At 40.8% G+C, this 18,148-nt stretch overlaps 1 protein-coding gene across 2 annotated transcripts in view; it reads left to right on the top strand.

The window, feature by feature from the left end:
- The window catches only part of RERG (RAS like estrogen regulated growth inhibitor), a gene marked incomplete at both ends in the record, with an annotated part of 101,575 nt that extends 88,475 nt beyond the window's left edge, over positions 1-13,100 (top strand). For both annotated transcript variants that reach the window (XM_079541231.1, XM_079541232.1), the window contains 2 exons: positions 11,055-11,128; positions 12,693-13,100. In XM_079541231.1, the coding sequence (XP_079397357.1) occupies positions 11,055-11,128; positions 12,693-13,100 (482 nt within the window). The remainder of the gene's footprint in view (positions 1-11,054; positions 11,129-12,692) is intronic.
- Between the last annotated feature and the right edge of the window lie 5,048 nt (positions 13,101-18,148).

Genomic DNA, 18,148 nt, shown 5'->3' on the forward strand with positions numbered 1-18,148 from the left:
TTAAAACTCAGTTGGCTTTCTCACACTATTCCTAGATGTCTTTCTCTAACTGTTCACATATTTCATACAACTTTGCTAATCCTCTGAAAGGAAAACTGTCTCTGAGCAGACAACCAGCCGCACACAGCATGACAGACTGGCCCATCTATGAAGCTAAAGAGGCAGAAAATATAAGGGTTTCTTTAATTTGAATGTGATAGAGCAAAGACTATTCATTACTTTGAAGGAGCGAAGGTAACTGTATAGAAACACATGTCTGAAGAAAAATAATTTTGCTAGGGTAACTAGGTTAATGGTGACATTGTTAAGAGCATGTGCTCCCTTTTAACTATTTCAGGATTTCTTTAAGTTGCTCAGGTTTTTGTTCACTCTTTAAACTGGGGGAGAGAAAAAAAAAAAAAGACACTGGGTTGGTGTTCAACCTAGAAGACAACATTAAGTATACATGAAATATATAGGAATCAGTAAAGCAGAGAAGATGGGACAGCAATTTGTATCCATTTATCTCCTATTAGGTTGATTATGAAAGGCCCATGGTAACACTGTTGTTCTTCAACTAAACATGAGATGGCCAAAGGATTGCACAAAATTGCAAGTTCTAGATAGAGGGACAGAGATACTTCTGCTAGTGCCCTGAGTTATCCCAGACCAGAGAACTTTGACCAGCTGCTACTTAAAACTTTTAAAACCATGGCTGTAACAGCAGAAATCACTTTGTGCAGATATTGTTTACCTTGGCAAGAAGGCTTTTCCCAATGGAAAACTTGTTGTAAGAAAGATTTTTTTGTTTAGGAAAAAGAAAAATCAAATCAAACAAACACCTTAAAAGGGCAGTTTTGTCTATGTAACATCTGTAGCTGGAGGGTTCTGGTGACAAAACGGAATGTTCAGAGATCACAGGGGCAGTCTGCAGATACGATAAAGTAATTAGCATTATAACCCCAGCAAGTATTTCTAGACTGGACCAGGCATCTGAATTTCTTTTCTGTACCCTAAGAAGGATAGATTCATACAAATCACATAAACAGAGCTATAACAGAGAATATATCCCAACTAGCTTCCATCAAAATTGTTGAGAACCAGAAAGGAGCTTAGCTGTGGCAGCCAAGACCTCAGTAAAAATAGTTTATCGAGATAAAGACGCAAAAACTGTATTTCTGGACTTCGTACCAATCCAGCCATGAAAAAGAGCTGAGGTCCTCAAAACAGATCCTCAGATCCATAGACACTTCTCGAGGAGTGCCTTTGCTCTCTGGCTTATTCAGCTAACACATTCTCTGGGCAGCTGGAATACAGTGAATACAGAGTCTTTGTCCCCAGGATTGCTTTCACTGCTGCAGATTGCAAGTTGAAGAAATGCATGTCTTAGTATACTGCAGATTTCTAGCTTTCTTGACTTTTGGCTCACTTAGCAAGTTTGTCTTATCACTCCTGAAGGCTTACTGCCTGCCTCTACCATAAAATCAGTAATTCCCAGCAGCACAGCAGAGAAAGAAGCTGCCTAGACAGCAAACTAAACTTTTAATGAACAGGCCCATGCTAACATCAGTGTTGATAAATCATTAACTGATGGTCCCTTCAGCTATGGGGTATAGAGGCTGACAGAACAGCAGCCCTAGAGGAAGCAGCCTGGGGAAGTCACCTCTCTCTCAGCCTCTTCCTCTTTCTGCTATCCAGCAGTCTACAGAGTGCCATAGACAAGATCACCGGTATGCTAATGAAAATACCCATGTTCCACAGCAAGATAAAGAGAGGGGAGAGAAGGAGGACATCATCTTGCAAAACCTTGCCTTCTGCATATTTCATCTGAACACCCATGTTGACAACTACACCTTATCCAAGTGCTTAGACAGAAATAATGTATGCTGTTCATTACTGGCTTCCAGCCAAAATGAAACATAATGGTAACCAACCATTGGAGGCTGGGAGGAATGGCTGCCAGCCTGTGTTTCAGGAAATAATGTGTATGTGTTTAATACTTTGCTGGAAAACAGCCTTATTTTCGAGCAAGACTCAAGCCAATAACATCTTCAACTTCTCTTAAAAAATTACATGTTCCTTATGCTTCAGTACTTAACAAGTTCAGTCCAATAATAATCCAGATTATGCCTTCCTACCTATCTTCCCTGAGTTTTGTTTTTATCCCCAGTTCAGTACATTAGAAATGTTACTTAGCTTGATATAAATACAATGCACATTATATCATTTTTACTATGCTTCTTTCTGGTAGGAATTTATACTGAGTGTATCATGGAAATAAAACATGAAAATACTTCCAATTTCTCTAAGGTGTCTGTAGAAAATGGATTGGTATGGCCTACAGCACCTTAAACCCCTGACATTGGCTTCTAAAATGCTCAAAGACTTGAAATGATGAAAGTGTAATTGAGAGCAGCAGAGGAAGATGTTTAAAGTAACATGGGAAGCAGTTACCCAAAAATGTGGTTTGTTTTCTTTCATATGGGTCTCAAGATGAAAATATTCCTGATGCCAGTAAAATATATATATATATATATATATATATACTGTATTTTCACTGTTGCTGCGCACGCAGTAAAATCAGGAATGGAAATGGCACTTCTTGTTGCAGCTACAGCTGCAAGATATTTTGCCCCCAATTTTCTTGTTCATCGTATTCCAAAATGTTCTCCAGATGAGAAGAAGTTTCCAGTGCTCGCTTCTGGACCTTCAGGAGCAAAGGATTTATTTTGCTTGTTTTAGGTGTGAGAAGAGGCTCACCGGTTAGTTTTCATTTATATTGGCAGAAATAAGGTGAAATGCACAGAGCTTTGCTGAAAGACTTTTTGCCACGGTCAAAAGAATCCATCCAGAAATGGTTTATTTAGACTTAGACAGGCATAATTCCCACCAGGAACTCTCTGCTTGGTGTTGGTGGGAAAGTTGAATCAGACAATTAGAAAAACAGTTGAGGTCTTGAAGTTTGCTCCCTACTAGTTCGTGCTGCCTCAGTTTTGTTGGTTTTGCTCTAACTTGCCTTAATGAATCCAGTTCCCAAGTACTTGTGCACATTTTCTCTGCCTGTCTCAGCAAAAAGTGAGCAAGGATGGGACCTATAGGAAAGGAACAGTAACACTATTCTCTTCAAAAGAAGCCCAGTCTTAGCACCAAGGAGAAAGTTAAATGTAGCACAATACGACAGACACATATTTGTGTTCAAGAAAACTATTCTAGGCTTTCTGTTTTGAGGCAAAATGTTATTTACTGAAAATACTATTAAATCAATAAATAAGAGTTCTTTGTAGGCTAGTTTTATATATCCCCCCTGCTCTACCTGGATACCAAATTTTGATAATCAATATAGATCCTTTCACAATGAGAACTTCATAGTTTAATGTGGCTGTGTGTACATTACCAATTTATTTTGCTTCCCAAAAAAGTAAACATGATAAATCCAAAGTGTTTACTGAGCAGCAAACCTACTGGAGGCTCATTTGTTTTGAATTTGTTCTCCCTATTTCATTCTGCAGTAGCTTCTGTCTTAGCACATGCTCTCTTGTTTCACAGAGTGTCATCTTGTGTCCTCTTTATTCATCCAGTGTACCCTGATGTCTTCAAACATCTGCGTGGAGTATGGGTAGCCACATTCTGGCTCGTACAGACACGTGTGCCTGCTGAGCACCAGAGAAGATGCCGGATCTTCCTGTGTGTCTGCAGGGGGTTTGATAGGGGTTTTACCCTCAGCCCAATTCTTATTTTAGCAAAATCTACAAGATGGAGAGCTTTGTCTTGGACTGAAAGCAGCAAGTAAAAGCAGCTTGACAAGCAGGGACTCCTAGTGGCTGCAGTGACTGCCGTATGTGCTTAGCTCCGTGCTTAGCTCTAATCTGGCTAGTTTGGGAAAGCTTGCTGTACTGCAGTCACATCTCTGATAACAGCAATTGTAGCTTCATAGAAAGGAGCCAAAAAAGCCAAAGTGGAATTCAAAAAGAAACTCCTTTGTGTGTCAACACATCAATTCCAAAAGCAGCATTGACAGTGATAGAATGCATGTGACACAGGGTAGAGGCCCTAGAATCAAATTAAACATCACTGCAAAAAAAGCCTTCTTTCATATACACGTTCTGGTTTAAAATTGTGCTTTGACATGAGTGTATTAATGTTGTATGATAATCATACATATAAAGCACATTACAGGAACGGTATATGCTTCTGCAACTTCTGCTTCTGTATGTGTCAAGTCTTGGGGCTACGTGTGCCAAAACACATAAAACATTGACAAGTGCAAGCCCAGCTATCAGTGCTGTCAGAGCCATGTGAATGGCTTTCTTTCTGTAATTTTCTATTGCTTTTACACGTGATAAAGATAGTAAAAAAACAGATTGCATATAATTTGATAATTTTTTGGTAAATAGTAAATGCCCCAGCTATGCTTATTAAGAGTTTTGTAGTATCTATTAATAATGAGACATGTGGAGGTACACAGCAGTGGATATGTTCTAAGTACACAAGGTCAGAGTTCTGGTTACTGTAAAATCACTGATGGCTGCAGAATAAAAGCCCTCCTACAAGGTAAATAACAAATGGAGAAAGTAACAAAATGCAAGCAAGAAAAATACGTTCAACTGAGTTTCAGGGAGAGCTAGGGTGGAGAAGAAGGCAGGAGAGACAAAGAGACTTGACCAGAGAGAGGACACATTCAAGTTACAAGGGCATTATAAAAGGCACGAAGCTCCTAAAGCAACAAGGAAAGGCAGAAGAGTTTCTCAAAGGCAGACTGAGGCAAGGCTCTGGAGAGCATCCTCAAACAGCACCACAATTAGTAATGGAAGTAAACTGTTTTTCCAATGGCTATCAAATCATATATTTTTTTTAAATATGATAGAGACAGATGCCTTACTGATGGATGCCAAGGATCACAGATGTCTAAATGATCAGGGAGTTTATTTTTTTAAAAAACAACAAACAGGAACTTGTATCATGTAATCAGAAATAATTATGGGAAATTTTAGTCTTTTGAACATACTTCTGCATCACCATAAATCAACATTTTTAACATAACTTAGAAGATCATACCTATTAGCTACAGCTTTTTGGTCTGGAAACTCAGCTATAATTACTTTAACAAAAAAGATTTTTCTAGGTCTCTTGCAGTTCTCAGATCCAACTGGCTGAAAGCCACCAGGATGGAGACCAAAATTTTTTTTACAGTATTTTTTCTATGTACTTGTTTTATTAACCTTTCTTGACAAAAGTGAACTAGAATTCTGAATGGAAACAAAGCCTGTGTCTCTCTGTACTTAGAAGCAAGCAAACAAAACAAAACCAACAAGCTGTTCTTTAAATTTGCATGTAAAATAGCATATGTCACTGTTTCATCTTAACTGAACCTACTCCTACTGCAAGTTTTTTTTTTCCTAAAAGCAGTAAAACCTTGCAATGCAAATATTTGCTTCCAGAGCTGATAGCATGCTCATGTTATGCATTGCCTGTTCAAAGCAAGCAAGTATTGAAAAGAAATCTTTAAATTCCTGCAAATACAGAATTGTTTGAGTTGGATGGGACCTTTAGAGGTCATCTAATCTAACTCCCCTGCAATGAACAGGGACACCCACAGCTAGAACAGACTTCTCAGAGCCCTGTCCAGCCTGACCTTGAGTGTCTGTAGGAATGGGGCATCCATCACCTCTCTGTGCAGCCTGCTCCTTAGTTTTACAATAAAGCCATTACCCTTACTGCTAAAAACTTCTTTTTTTATGCAATCTAAATCTCTCCTTTTTTAGTTTGAAATTTGTCCTGTCACAATAGACCCTGCTGAAGAGTCTGTCCTCTTCTTTCTCACAGCCCTCCTTTAGATATTGAAAGGCCACTTTCCGGTCTCCCCACTGCCTTCCCTCCAGGTTAAACAGCTCCAGCTCTCTCAGCCTGTCCACATAGGAGAGTTGTTCCATTCCTTGCATCATTTCTGTGGCTCACCTCTGGACATACTCAAACAGGTCCACATCTCCCCTGTACTGAAGGATTCCACCTCTGGACATGCCACCCCAGATGAAGTCTCTCACCAGAGCAGAGTAAAGGGGCCTCCCTCATCCTGCTGGATGTGCTGCTTTTGTTACAACCCAGGATACTGTTGGCTTTCTGGGCCACGAGGGAACATTGCTTGCTCATGTACAGCTTGCTGTCTGCCAGTACCTCTTAGTCCTTTACAGAAGAGCTGTGCTCTATCCTTTAGTCACCTAACTTCTTTTGATGCCAAATCTTGCGGTTGGATTTGTTGATTCTCACAACACTCACCTGGGCCCACACTACTCAAGCCTATCCAGGTTTCTCTGAATGTCATCCCATCCTTCGGGTGTAATGGCCTCACCACACAGCTTGATATCATTTGCAAACTTGCAGAGGTTGCACTCAATCCCACTGTTAGTGTCACTGATGAAAGCATTTGTCCCAGTATTGAAATCTGAGGGACACCACCCATCACTGATCTCCATCTGGACACTGAGCCATTGACCACCATTCTCTGGATACAATCATGCAAACAGTTCCTCATCCTTTGAACATGCCACTTATCAAATCCATATTATTCCAATTTGGAGACAAGAGCATTATGGAGGCCATGTCAAAGGCCTTACTGAAGTCCAGACAGATGACATCAATAGCTCTTCCCTTGTCCATTGACACAGTTACATCATCATAGGAGGCCACAAGGTTTGTCAGGCAGGAGCTGCACTTAGTGAAGCTGTGCTAGTTATCCTATATCACCTCTTCTGTATGCCTTAGCATAGCTTCCAGGAGCATCTGACCCAGCACAGAGGTGAGGCTGACAGGTCAGCAGTTTCCTGGACTGTCCTTCTTACCCTTCTTAAAAATGGGTATGATGTTGCCTTTTCTCCAATTGCCAGGGACTTCACTTGACCACCATGGCTTTCCAAATATCACTGAGGGTGGCTTGGCAGCTACATCAGCTAGTTCTCTCAGAGCTCTGGGATGCATACCTTAGACTTAGACTTACAGACTAAGACCTAGCAATTATTTCTTAGATTTTTTCCTGTAGAAAACATAATCTTTTGGAACAAATGTATTCTATAGATCTAGGTTGCACTGGACAAGCATGTTTGATAAATGACTACTTAGTACTTAAAGGCCTAAATGCAATTGAATGTCACAATAAGCATCATACAAGGTTGTGATCAAGCTGTGACTGAATCCTCAGACAGTCTGCATAGTATAGGCTTAGAGCCTGTCTATGCAATTTTAGTATTTTCTGCATTTGCACAATAAGGTTGCTGAGAAGAGTAAGATTTGTGACACACCAACAGGGACACCTGCAGCTAGATCAGGTTTCCAAAGCTATTTCCACAGCTGCGGAATTTTTAAAAAATGATCCCTATTAATGAATTAATGAGGCAATATATTACGTATTGAAAAACAAGCCAGTTGCAACAGTCATGTTTCTCAAGCCTTTCAACAGACCTACGTATTCCTGGAATGAGCTTTAATTTTTAAACAAAGTAACTATGAGAACCAGTTCTTTGTACAGCAAAAGCACTGGGAGATTGCAGTTTTGTAAGCAAAAGAGGACATTGTAAGTTGACATCAGCTTCCAGAGCCACACAATAGCAAGCTCTTTAGTTATTGGGAATATGAACAGAAACATAGGACACCCCCAAACTAACAAGAACAGGTCAGGCTTGCTTATAACAAAGCGGAACTGAATATGACTACTGTCATTTCCATAGTGCTGTCGTCTAGTATTCCATTACTCCATCAGCATCAGCTGTCTGCTTCTGCTTTGAGATTAGCAGTTCTGACACAGAGTCTACACACATATCATGCTCTAAACACAGAATGAAATTGGCTCTGAGGTTTATTCTCTATCAGTGGGATATCAGCCATATAACTATAAATATAAAATATAGGCATCACCTGGTGTAAATGATATTTTGGAGCTCAGAAAATTGCCTGGTATCGTCTTGGGAGCCTTTATCACAAAGACTGCTGGCACAATGCTATACGCTTTACTCTTCCTACTTGAACACGATAATGCAAGGATAAGATATTTACAGCCTGGATTCGTCTGACCAATTTTAGACTTGTAAGTGCTTCTGAGGTATGATTCATCCCAGGAAAGAGATCAGACAACCTACATCCAGCATGTATTTTACTTCATCCACTCCAACAGGGGTCACAGTACTTAGGTGAAACACAGATGCTTGTATTGCAGATGATTTCAGTTAGAGAATCTCAAGTCATCTTTCTCTCGAGCTGTGTCTCTCAAAATAAAGGGTAGCACAGCGAAAATAACATCAATAAAACCCAAAGCAAGGCCACTTATTTGTAAAGCATCATGGGATCTTAAGGCTTTAGGGTGCTCAGTGTGAACAGATTGGAAATCACAACTTCAGGGCTCATAACATCTGACCAGATTCTTCGGATGTTTCTGTTCCCTTGAAGGAAAAGCCATGTCTGCTATTACACCAAAAATGCTTTAAAGATCCAGCTGTTTTACACTCCTCACTAAAAATCACCCAGCTACCGCACATTCCAAAGCAGGGGAACAGACTCACTTCTACTAAGTTGTATTTACACTAATCTGACCCCAATCAATGCTACTGAGCCAGAATTAAATTCCACCCTAAAGAAGACAGATAAAGGGAGTTAAATGTGCAACATGAAACACTGGCAAAGTACTGTTTCAAGAATTCAAATCTCTCTTAAGAATCACACTTCTTTTCTGAAGCAGGCAGAAGTCTGCTCCTTGAGATTCATTCTGCAGTTTCGTGCAGAAGATCCGTATGAGCTACCACATTCTGCTTCCTAAGAAGATCATTTCACAGATTTGCTGGAAACATGGGTAGATATATTTTTTTGGGACTTGTGTGGACCAATTCTTAACAGCAATTGGTCAAGCAGGGCCAGCTGATTGAAGGCATTTAGGCTGCAAGACCTAAATGAGTGAACAGCTAATATCGCATTACTCCCTTGAAAAATCTTTTCATACCACTCTCTACCCAGGAAATGAAATCTAAGATGCTAAATTGCAGAATTACAGAATTGCAGAGGTTGGAAGGGACCTCAAGAGATCACTGAGTCCAACCCCCCTGCCAAAGCAGGTCCCTTTACAATAGGTTGCACAGGTAGGTGTTCTGACAGGTCTTGAATATCTCCATCAAAGGAGACTCCACAACCTCTCTGGGCAGCCTCTTCCAGTGCTGTATCAACCTTACCATAAGAAAATTCTTTCACATGTTTATCTGGAATTTCCTGTGTTCAAGTTTTATGTCGTTGCTCCTTGTCCTATTGGTACACACCACTGAGAAGAGCCTGGTCCCATCCATTCATGTCCCACCTCTCTTTAGATATTTACAAACATTAATCAGATCTCCCCTCAGTCTTCTTTTGCCCAGGCTGAACAGATCCAGGTTACTCAGTCTTTCCTCATACGGGAGATGCTCCAGGCCTTTTCTCATCTTGCTGACTCTCCACTGGACTCCTTCTTTCCCTGTCACTGTTGAACTAGGGAGCCCAGAACTGGACCCATGGCCATGAGTAGGGAGTACTGCACACAGAGTCCCAAATTAGCACTGGGCATTTTCTCCACTTAACTAGTTTTCTAAAGCAGCATCACTCTGTCTTCTGCATCAAAGCAAAGCTTTTGCTTGGCTGCATTCTCTTGCAGGAAGTGCTTAGGTAAGTCATACTGAGATTCTTAGATATATCTTACTCTATTCTGTAGGAATAATGTCAAGATCACAAAGGTGGAACATCAACACCTTTAGCAGCCTTACAATAATGAAGAGCAGTGGGGGGCTTCTGCTTTGAAAAGAAAGAGAAAAAAAACCAAAACACAAAAAAAACCCACAAGAGCCTTCATTGCCTGAAGCCCTATGCAAGATTGCTTGCCATCTGCCTAATTAAATTGACCGTTTGTCCCTAATAGAGGCAGCTGTGCTATGTAAAGCAATTAAGGTGGCACAGGGCAGGGGGTATGGGTGGGGAAGTGACAGTTTTTGGTGTGGGAATAGAGTGTTTGAAGTGCTGACATCACTGAAACATTCTCGACAATGAAGAGGTGATACATTCAAGTATATAACAAAAAAAAAGACATGCACCAAACATGAGCCCTTTCAGAAGCTCTAACTCAAGAAATGTCCTTCCTTTAACATATCCTGCATTCCTTCTGGGGAGATTTACACCAAATAAAAGCACGGTGTCTCTGACAACACAAAGCATTCATAGTAATGGGCCACAGTTTCACAACATACATGTTTGCCTTTTGATACAGGACATCTGTGAGCCAGCAACAGTAATAAATCTCAATGTTAGCATAGATGAGTTTCCAGATTTTGAGTCAGACACTATCAAATTTAACTTATCAGCTCATTAAGATAAAACAAGCTCTTTTGTCATGAGGTTTCTGATTTGTTATGCTGTTCCAGAACCTGGGACACAGTAAATAGGTTCCTTTTTTCCTTTAGATAGTGTGAATGCTTAATGCCACTGGCTATTCTTATAAATCACATAAGGGGAAATTACTGCTTGAGCCCTTGCTATAAGCAGGGAACGTGATGATTTCAGTATGTTTCAAGGAGACATTCCTAAAATACCTAACTCTTCTGTCATTTTATCATTGTGTAAGGCCTGAGTATAGCAGTTTTATCCCTAATCTACAAGCATGCTGGTTTTGGTCTTGTCAGACTTCAGGCTCCACAGTGACAGGCTTTTGAGCCAGATACATCCAGAGTAGCAGAATTTGTGTTTTAGAAGTGGCAGCCTTCATTTGAGCAAACAAGAAAAACTGCCTGCAGTCTTGCAGAGCTCTTTGCTGCAGGAGACTCAGTCCTTTTCTTGGGGGTAGTGTTCATAGGTATAGCCTTCCATAAGTATAAGACATTGGAAAGAAAGATATGGAGGGAGAGAATGGAGTCACAGATGTAGAAAGGAAGATTTGAATGTGCTCCAGACTAGCTGGAACACCTCCAACAAATAAAATCTAGCAAAGTCATGTGTCACGTATGTCTGGGGTAACCGTAAGGAAGATAGAAAAAAAAATTACTCTTTTTTAATACATTTCACAAAATGTGTTCTTATTTTAGAGTCTACGTATCGTCACCAAGCTACCATTGATGATGAAGTGGTTTCCATGGAGATACTAGATACAGCTGGTCAGGTGCGTGAGTGCGTGTACCAACATCCAGTGCCTTGGCTCAGACAGGCAGTAGGGAAGGGACTGCAGTGATGGCAGTGTGGTGGGTGGCAAATGTGCTCCACTCCCAGGGACTGAGATTTGCTTCTGAACACAGCTCTCCCTCCTCCCCCCATCACAAGCCTGCCGCCAGACCAAGTGTTCTATATTCCAGACTGTTCTGCAAGGGACCCTGCTTACAGTTTTCAAACGCTAGAAGAACAAAGTCAGGGTTTACACTGGGATTAAAATTATTTCTGCTTCATTCCTTGACTCAGGGCCAACCATATAATGTGTTATTACTATTCAGAAAGCCATAGTCTGTTTCTTCAGTCAAGTGATGAAGCTCAATAGCTTCTACCAATGATTCTCAACAAACTGTAGAACAGTTTTGTCATAGCAAGGAACCCCTTTTTTTCAAAACATGACAGGCATTCAAGCTGCACATTCCTATGCATTTTGTGTGCTGGGTATCGTTCAGCAGAGACCCTGTTCTGGTTGCCTGCTACCAGTCTGCCCATGATAGGCAGCCCGTGATGGCTTGTCAGAGTAGGTCTCTATGTTGGGCTTACTTGACAAGGTTTTGTTAGAAGGGGGGCTGCAGGAATAGCCTCTGTGAGCAGGGCCCCCTGATCATGTCAGAGCCAGCCCCAGCTGTTCCAAGAGGGATCCTCTGTTGCCAGAGCTAAGCTATAAGCAACACTGGGTGTGCTCTGGAAGAGATTTAAGGGTTAAAACACTAAAATACAGCAACTGGGAAAGAGAGTGAGAAATGAGAGAGAAGCAGCCCTGCAGCCACAAGTGCAGAAGGAGGGCAGGAGGTGCTCCAAGCATGTAGCAGAAGTTCACTGCAGTGCATGGAGAGCATGGTGGAGCAGGAGGTCTGTGGAGACGCTACCTGTGGGGCCCTGTGATTGAGCAGTGTGCTGCTAAAGAATGGGCCCCATGGTTACAGAGCTGTGTTGGAGCAGAGCTTAGTGAGTTGCAGTCTATGGGAAATCCAGGCAGGATCTGTTCAGGAAGGATAGCATCCCATGGAAGGGACCCCACATGGAGCATGGGCAGAGAGCAACTGTGAAGGAAAGGCAGAGATGGACTCACTACAGCCCCCATTCCCTGCTGTTGCACATGGGGAGGAGGTAGAAGAGGGTGGATAGGGGGATGGTGGTTTTAATTTGCTGTGAATTCTCATTGCTTTAGTCTGTTAGTAATAGGCAGTAAGTTATATTAATCTCCCTATACTGAATCTTTTCTGTCCATGATAGAAATAAGTGAGCAATCTCCTTGTCCTTATCTCAGTCCTTAAGCCCTTTTCATCACATTTTCTCCACATATCCCATTGAGGACTGGAGAAGAGCAGTTGTGGTGCAGTTTAACCACCACATTGTCCTATGCCACACAATAAAGAGAACAATGTGTGTGGAGTACAGAATCAGGCAGATGTATGTGACTTTCCAGGCACTGGGGAAGCAGTCTCTGTCTGAATGAAGGCCTTGTGTCTTTTTCAAAAATCATGTTCCTAAAGCTGATATCTGTCTTTTTGAAACAGGAGGATGCTATTCAGAAAGAAGGACACGTGCGATGGGGTGAAGGCTTCGTCCTGGTCTATGACATCACGGACAGAGGCAGCTTTGAGGAAGTTCTACCACTCAAGAACTTGTTGGATGAAGTTAAAAAACCCAAAAATGTCACTCTGATCCTGGTGGGGAACAAAGCAGACTTGGATCACTCCAGGCAGGTCAGCACAGAGGAAGGTGAAAAGCTGGCCACAGAACTAGCATGTGCTTTTTACGAGTGCTCTGCTTGCACAGGAGAGGGAAACATTATGGAGGCCTTCTATGAGCTCTGTCGTGAGGTACGGCGTCGAAAGATGGTCCAGGGCAAGACTCGGAGACGAAGCTCCACCACGCACGTCAAGCAGGCTATTAATAAGATGCTTACCAAAATCAGCAGCTAAAAAGATCTGTACTAAGCCAGAAAAGCATTATAGAGCATATTAGCTTGTGGTAGGGACAAGGCAGGCAGAGCACATTTAATAAAAAATGGTCAAAGCTTTGCTATTAAAAAAATAGAAAACTGAAACCACACCACTTTTTGAGTAGCATGGAATCAGACTTCTTCCTGTTTCAAAATGTATTATAGCCACACTGCTTTGGGCTAACGTGGAAAAAACAAACAAACAAACAAACTCCAAAGGACTAAATGATTGTGGGGGTTGGCACTCACAGAGTATTTTCTGCTTCTACAAGGCTGGCTCCAATCCCCTGCAAGTCAGTAGTGCCTAAACATCATTCCCAGCCAGCCAACTGCTCAGTAGCCACTTACTTGGAGAGTAACTCAGTCTTCAGTCCAGCCACAACCATCACAACTGGTAATCTCAAGGACTGAGGCTGCTGTGTTGCACCAGAAGGTTCATCTGACACCTTTCACCAGCTCTAAATTGGCGCATTGTGTGCTTTTACTCCAAACAGTCCTTCCTTGTTGTCATTTTGTCAGATCTATGCGTGCTGATGTTCTTAGCGAGTTATGCAAAAAGTACAGTAAAGGTCTTTTTCATGGAATGTTTAGCTAGCAAGACAAACATTTCAATGGAGCTAAAGTTCAGCTGCTTTTTGAGATCCTCTAAAACTACAGAATTCATCAAGAAATAATCAGCTAGTCCAGTGGCATTTCAGCGTTTCCTCCTTGAAGTACAGTTCTGTACTTGGGGAAATGGGAGTGTATGCATCAGGAGATTAAACTTTAAGGATAACCACATTTCTGTTGATTTCATTATGGGTAGTTTTTAGCTTTTGTTTACAATTCTGTTTTGGATTTATTTCAATTCAAGTAGTTTCCCTTGCTCTATCTTCCACTGAAAAAAAATTCAAACCATAGGAAGTCAAATGTTTAAATTCTGAGCCCGAATGTATGTAGGCTGCTCTGAAAGTATCGCCTCCTATTTTTTTTCCATGTAAAGTGACAAAAACTACAAAGAGCACAATAGCACTATTTCATAGAGAAAATTCTCAGCTACATAACACTACTTTTCAACACAGTTACCACCGTCAGCTGATTTATGCAGATGAGTTGATAGGGACACTTCATTTCATGGTGTGACAGCTGTGCATAGCCATCTGGAACATGGCTTGTCTTTCATGTCACTGTCACCACTGCAGAAATGCACCACCCACTGCGTCATTGTGCTGACATACACTGTTTCGTCTCCAGAAACATTCAGCAAGTGTCCATGAATGTCAGTTGGTGCCATTTTTTCCACGTGAAGGAATTCAGTGACACACCGTTGCCTCATACACACTTGCATGTCAGATGCCATTCTTTAAGACTGCCCCTCTGCTCCCATCTGTCACACGGCAACAAAATGTAACAGAATATTGGTGGGAAGGTTCAGCCACTACTGCCATACCACCTCTGACATTGTGGCCAACATAATAGAACAAGTGGTATTACTATTAGAGCAGCCCTCGTGAATCAGTTGTGAACGGCCTTCACCATATCAAAAGGCCATAATTTCCAGTTGTTTAACTTCCAGATGTTGCTTGAAGCATCTGTGGTTTAAACCAGCAGGTTTTTTGTGGTTCTATCTTGCATTTTCAAGAGAAAGTGCATTTTATCATATTTTTGTTTCTTGGGATAAAAGGCATTCAGTTTTTTTTCTCCTGTTCTTCCCTCATGTCTCACATTGAAGTGAGCTATCAAGTTTTCCCCTGTCTACTTGTCTTAACTGTAGTAGTGAAGACTTCTAGAAGAAGAGATACAGGAACTAGCACTGGAAGACTTTCAGACAGTGCTTGCCTCACCAACGATGTTGCATCCCTTTAGACATCTTTGTGTGCTGCTCAAACTGACATCATGCAGAACCACAGCCAAAGGGTAGGTTGACAAATGAGATTATTAGCAGTACTTTATTCTGAAGAATAGCCCTCTTATAGCAACTGCTTACAACTTTATTCTCCACTGCTTTGCACTTCATATGGTTATTCACCTTTGTGAGGAAATAACACCAAAAGGCTATCAAATCCAATTTGCTGTAGATGTTCAAGAGTGAGGATATCTGGTAGGACAGCACTTCATACAGTTGTAGGTAGCCATATAAATGATGGAACATCTGTTGGAACATTGGCTGGAGAACCAAGTCTATATTCCCATGGACAGAGAAATGTCCCAAGTACGGAATGCTCAAAGCACTGGCTTAAAGATACTTACCAAAGTAACTTAAAAAAAAAAAAAAAAAGTTTGCATAAATGAAAATCACATTCAAATGTATTTTTGCTGTTGTTTATTTCCTCTGTTTCCCATTGTAGATAGTGAAAATTCATTCCAGTCTTTCAGAATCAATATTTCTGTTTTGGTCCTCATATTCAGGCACGTTGCCATACATCAGCTACACACTCTGCAATCGAAATGACTGTGTGCTTCTGGACAGGTGGTTTTGGCAACAGATCACATCACTGTTGACACATTTGTTCCCAAACTATTGGTCATGCCTCTAACTGTTGTAAAATAAATAAATAAATGAAATAAAGAGGAAGAGAGGTTTAGCCAATTTTTAATTCTGTTAGTAATATAGAATCAACACGAATGTGAGAGTTAAATTAATGCACTGACAGTCATTAGCTGAAGGTCTGAACTTGCATACATGTACGTTACAACTTTATGAGAAAGAGTAAGCATTTGCAAGTTCAGGCACTAAATCAGTCTGTTATCTTTCACATCAGTGCTGTTGTATGAATCTGCAGCAAACAAAATCCTTACCTGCAATCCTATAGGAATGCAGCTGATGAGGAAGGTCATCATGTTAATATTGTAAGCAATGATTTATCCCTCTCTAAGACAACATCAACAGCTCTTTTCTCTGAAATCCTGTCTTAGATTTCAGAGTAGAGCAGCATTTAAAATATAAAAACATTAATACATGAATTACAAGAAAAAATAAAGAAATCATATTTGTATTAAGAGAGTTGAAAGCCTAAGGTATGGCCATAATACTTTCCAAAAGAATCCCAGTGAATTATATATATGTAGTGTTATGGGGAAGTTATAAAATCTCCATGAAAGAAAATATTCCACTGTGCAAACATTATTTGTTACATAAAGAACCTCTAATAAAAATAGTAACATTTCTTTGCAAAGACTGAATTTGGAAACTGCCGAACATGATAAACATTCAGTCAGAAAGGAGGCTGCTATTTTATGACCTTTCCTCCCACACAAATACGAATTTCTTTACTTAATTGCTCTTTTTTTTTTTTTCCCCCCTCGGTGTAATAGGCTGCTTGACAAGCCAATTATAGTAGAGTCTATTATAATCTATTGATACATACTACATAGTATTAAATGCAATTTGATCTACTGTTCCTCACAATGTAGCAATATAATATTGGCTATGCTATAAATGTGTCGTATTTCTACAGTGTGCAAATTAAGCCCCAGCGTGCGCAAGCACTGGAAAGACCAAATGCAACATGAATTTGCATTCAGTAGCCATTTTGCAGCAGATATCAACAGCTTAAATTCTGTTTCTAATGCTGCTATTTACATATACAATGCTAACAATCGGTTCCTCTCCTCTGCTCTTTCCATTTCAGCAGAGGGAGGACAGGAAGGAAGAAAAACTAAAAGGGGGAGGAAAGGTGAAATGGACACTTGTTACCTGCAACAAGTTGATTGTCATTTATGAAGTTTTTAAATATTTATCTTCAATTGATGAAGAGTTAGTCATGCCCATGCTGTGAGACCTGGATCAGGAACCAAGACTTCCCTAGAACTTTGAGAATCTTCATATCTGGGGGTTCGGTGCAACCAAGGATGGAAGTGAGGGTCAGCCATTGAATTTGCACCTGGATCCAGACACGTTGTCCCCAAACCTGGGGATGGTTGCATCTGGCAGTTTGCTACAAGGCTAGTTGATTTTTATATATATAATGATCTGTATGCATTTTTACATTAAAAATATGAAAGCTTGTGCTTGTAGATAATATATAAGAAAAAAATAAAAAAAAATGTGCTGTCCGTACTGAACTCTTTTGCATTCGTTTTCTGTTAGTTATCTCCAAAACGCTGTCGTGTAGCTTTTAAATGATCAGTTCCAGAATTCCTGAGTCAGGGTTTTTACGCTTTATCTTAGAAAACAAACAATGAATTTTGTCTGAACAAGCACCTCAGCATTTGGATCAGTTTATTTGATCTTATTTGGCTGCTAAGCCTAGAATCAAGAGGTCAAACAGAATCTACAGTGAAACACAGCCCAGAGAAGCAGTGGATGCTCTATCACTGGAGGCATTCAAGGCCAGGTTGGATGGGGTCCAGGGCAGTCTGAGCTCGTTGGTGGCAGCCCTGCCCATGGCAGGGGCTCGGAAATGAATGATATTTAAGGTCCCTTCTAACCCAAGCCATTTTATGGTTACCAATTCAAAGCTGATCAAAAGTGGTACAATGCCACAGTTATTAAATTACCTCATTGAAGCATACTGGAAACCCTTTTTCACTCTCATGCTTACTAAAATAAGATGGGTCTTTATCCCAAGCTTCTCAGGTAAAATCCCAGAATGAGAGGTCTAGGAGATAATTGCCACAGATTTGGTTGCAGCCAAACACCTGCCAACAGCTATGCTCATTTTCCAAGGACAAACACAGTCTCTCCTGATTCTGAAGAGAAGGTACGTTGTAAGTACCTTGCATAAGGTACAGTAACCAATCACATAGTTTGGGTACTAAGCTATAGTGGAGAAAGCCTCATCACAGCTATGGAGAACTAGCAGCAATCACTTCCTTGTTTTCCTCCAAACCTGGGCCAATGAAGTAATCCAAAGCTAAATATTGAATAGGTGAATAGCAGCAAGGGTGTAAGCATGCCACCACTGACAGAGCAGTATGTGATATCCAGATGCAGGATCTATGCATTGAGGTGGACTCCCCAAGCTAGGTAAAGCGTTTTTCCACTCTTAGCCTCAACAGCACTGCAAAGCAGCTCTGAGTTATGTCAAGCTGCACTGTAACTTGCTT

The sequence above is a fragment of the Tetrao urogallus genome, assembly GCF_951394365.1.
Source record: "Tetrao urogallus genome assembly, chromosome: 1".
NCBI classification, from domain to species: Eukaryota; Metazoa; Chordata; class Aves; order Galliformes; family Phasianidae; genus Tetrao; species Tetrao urogallus.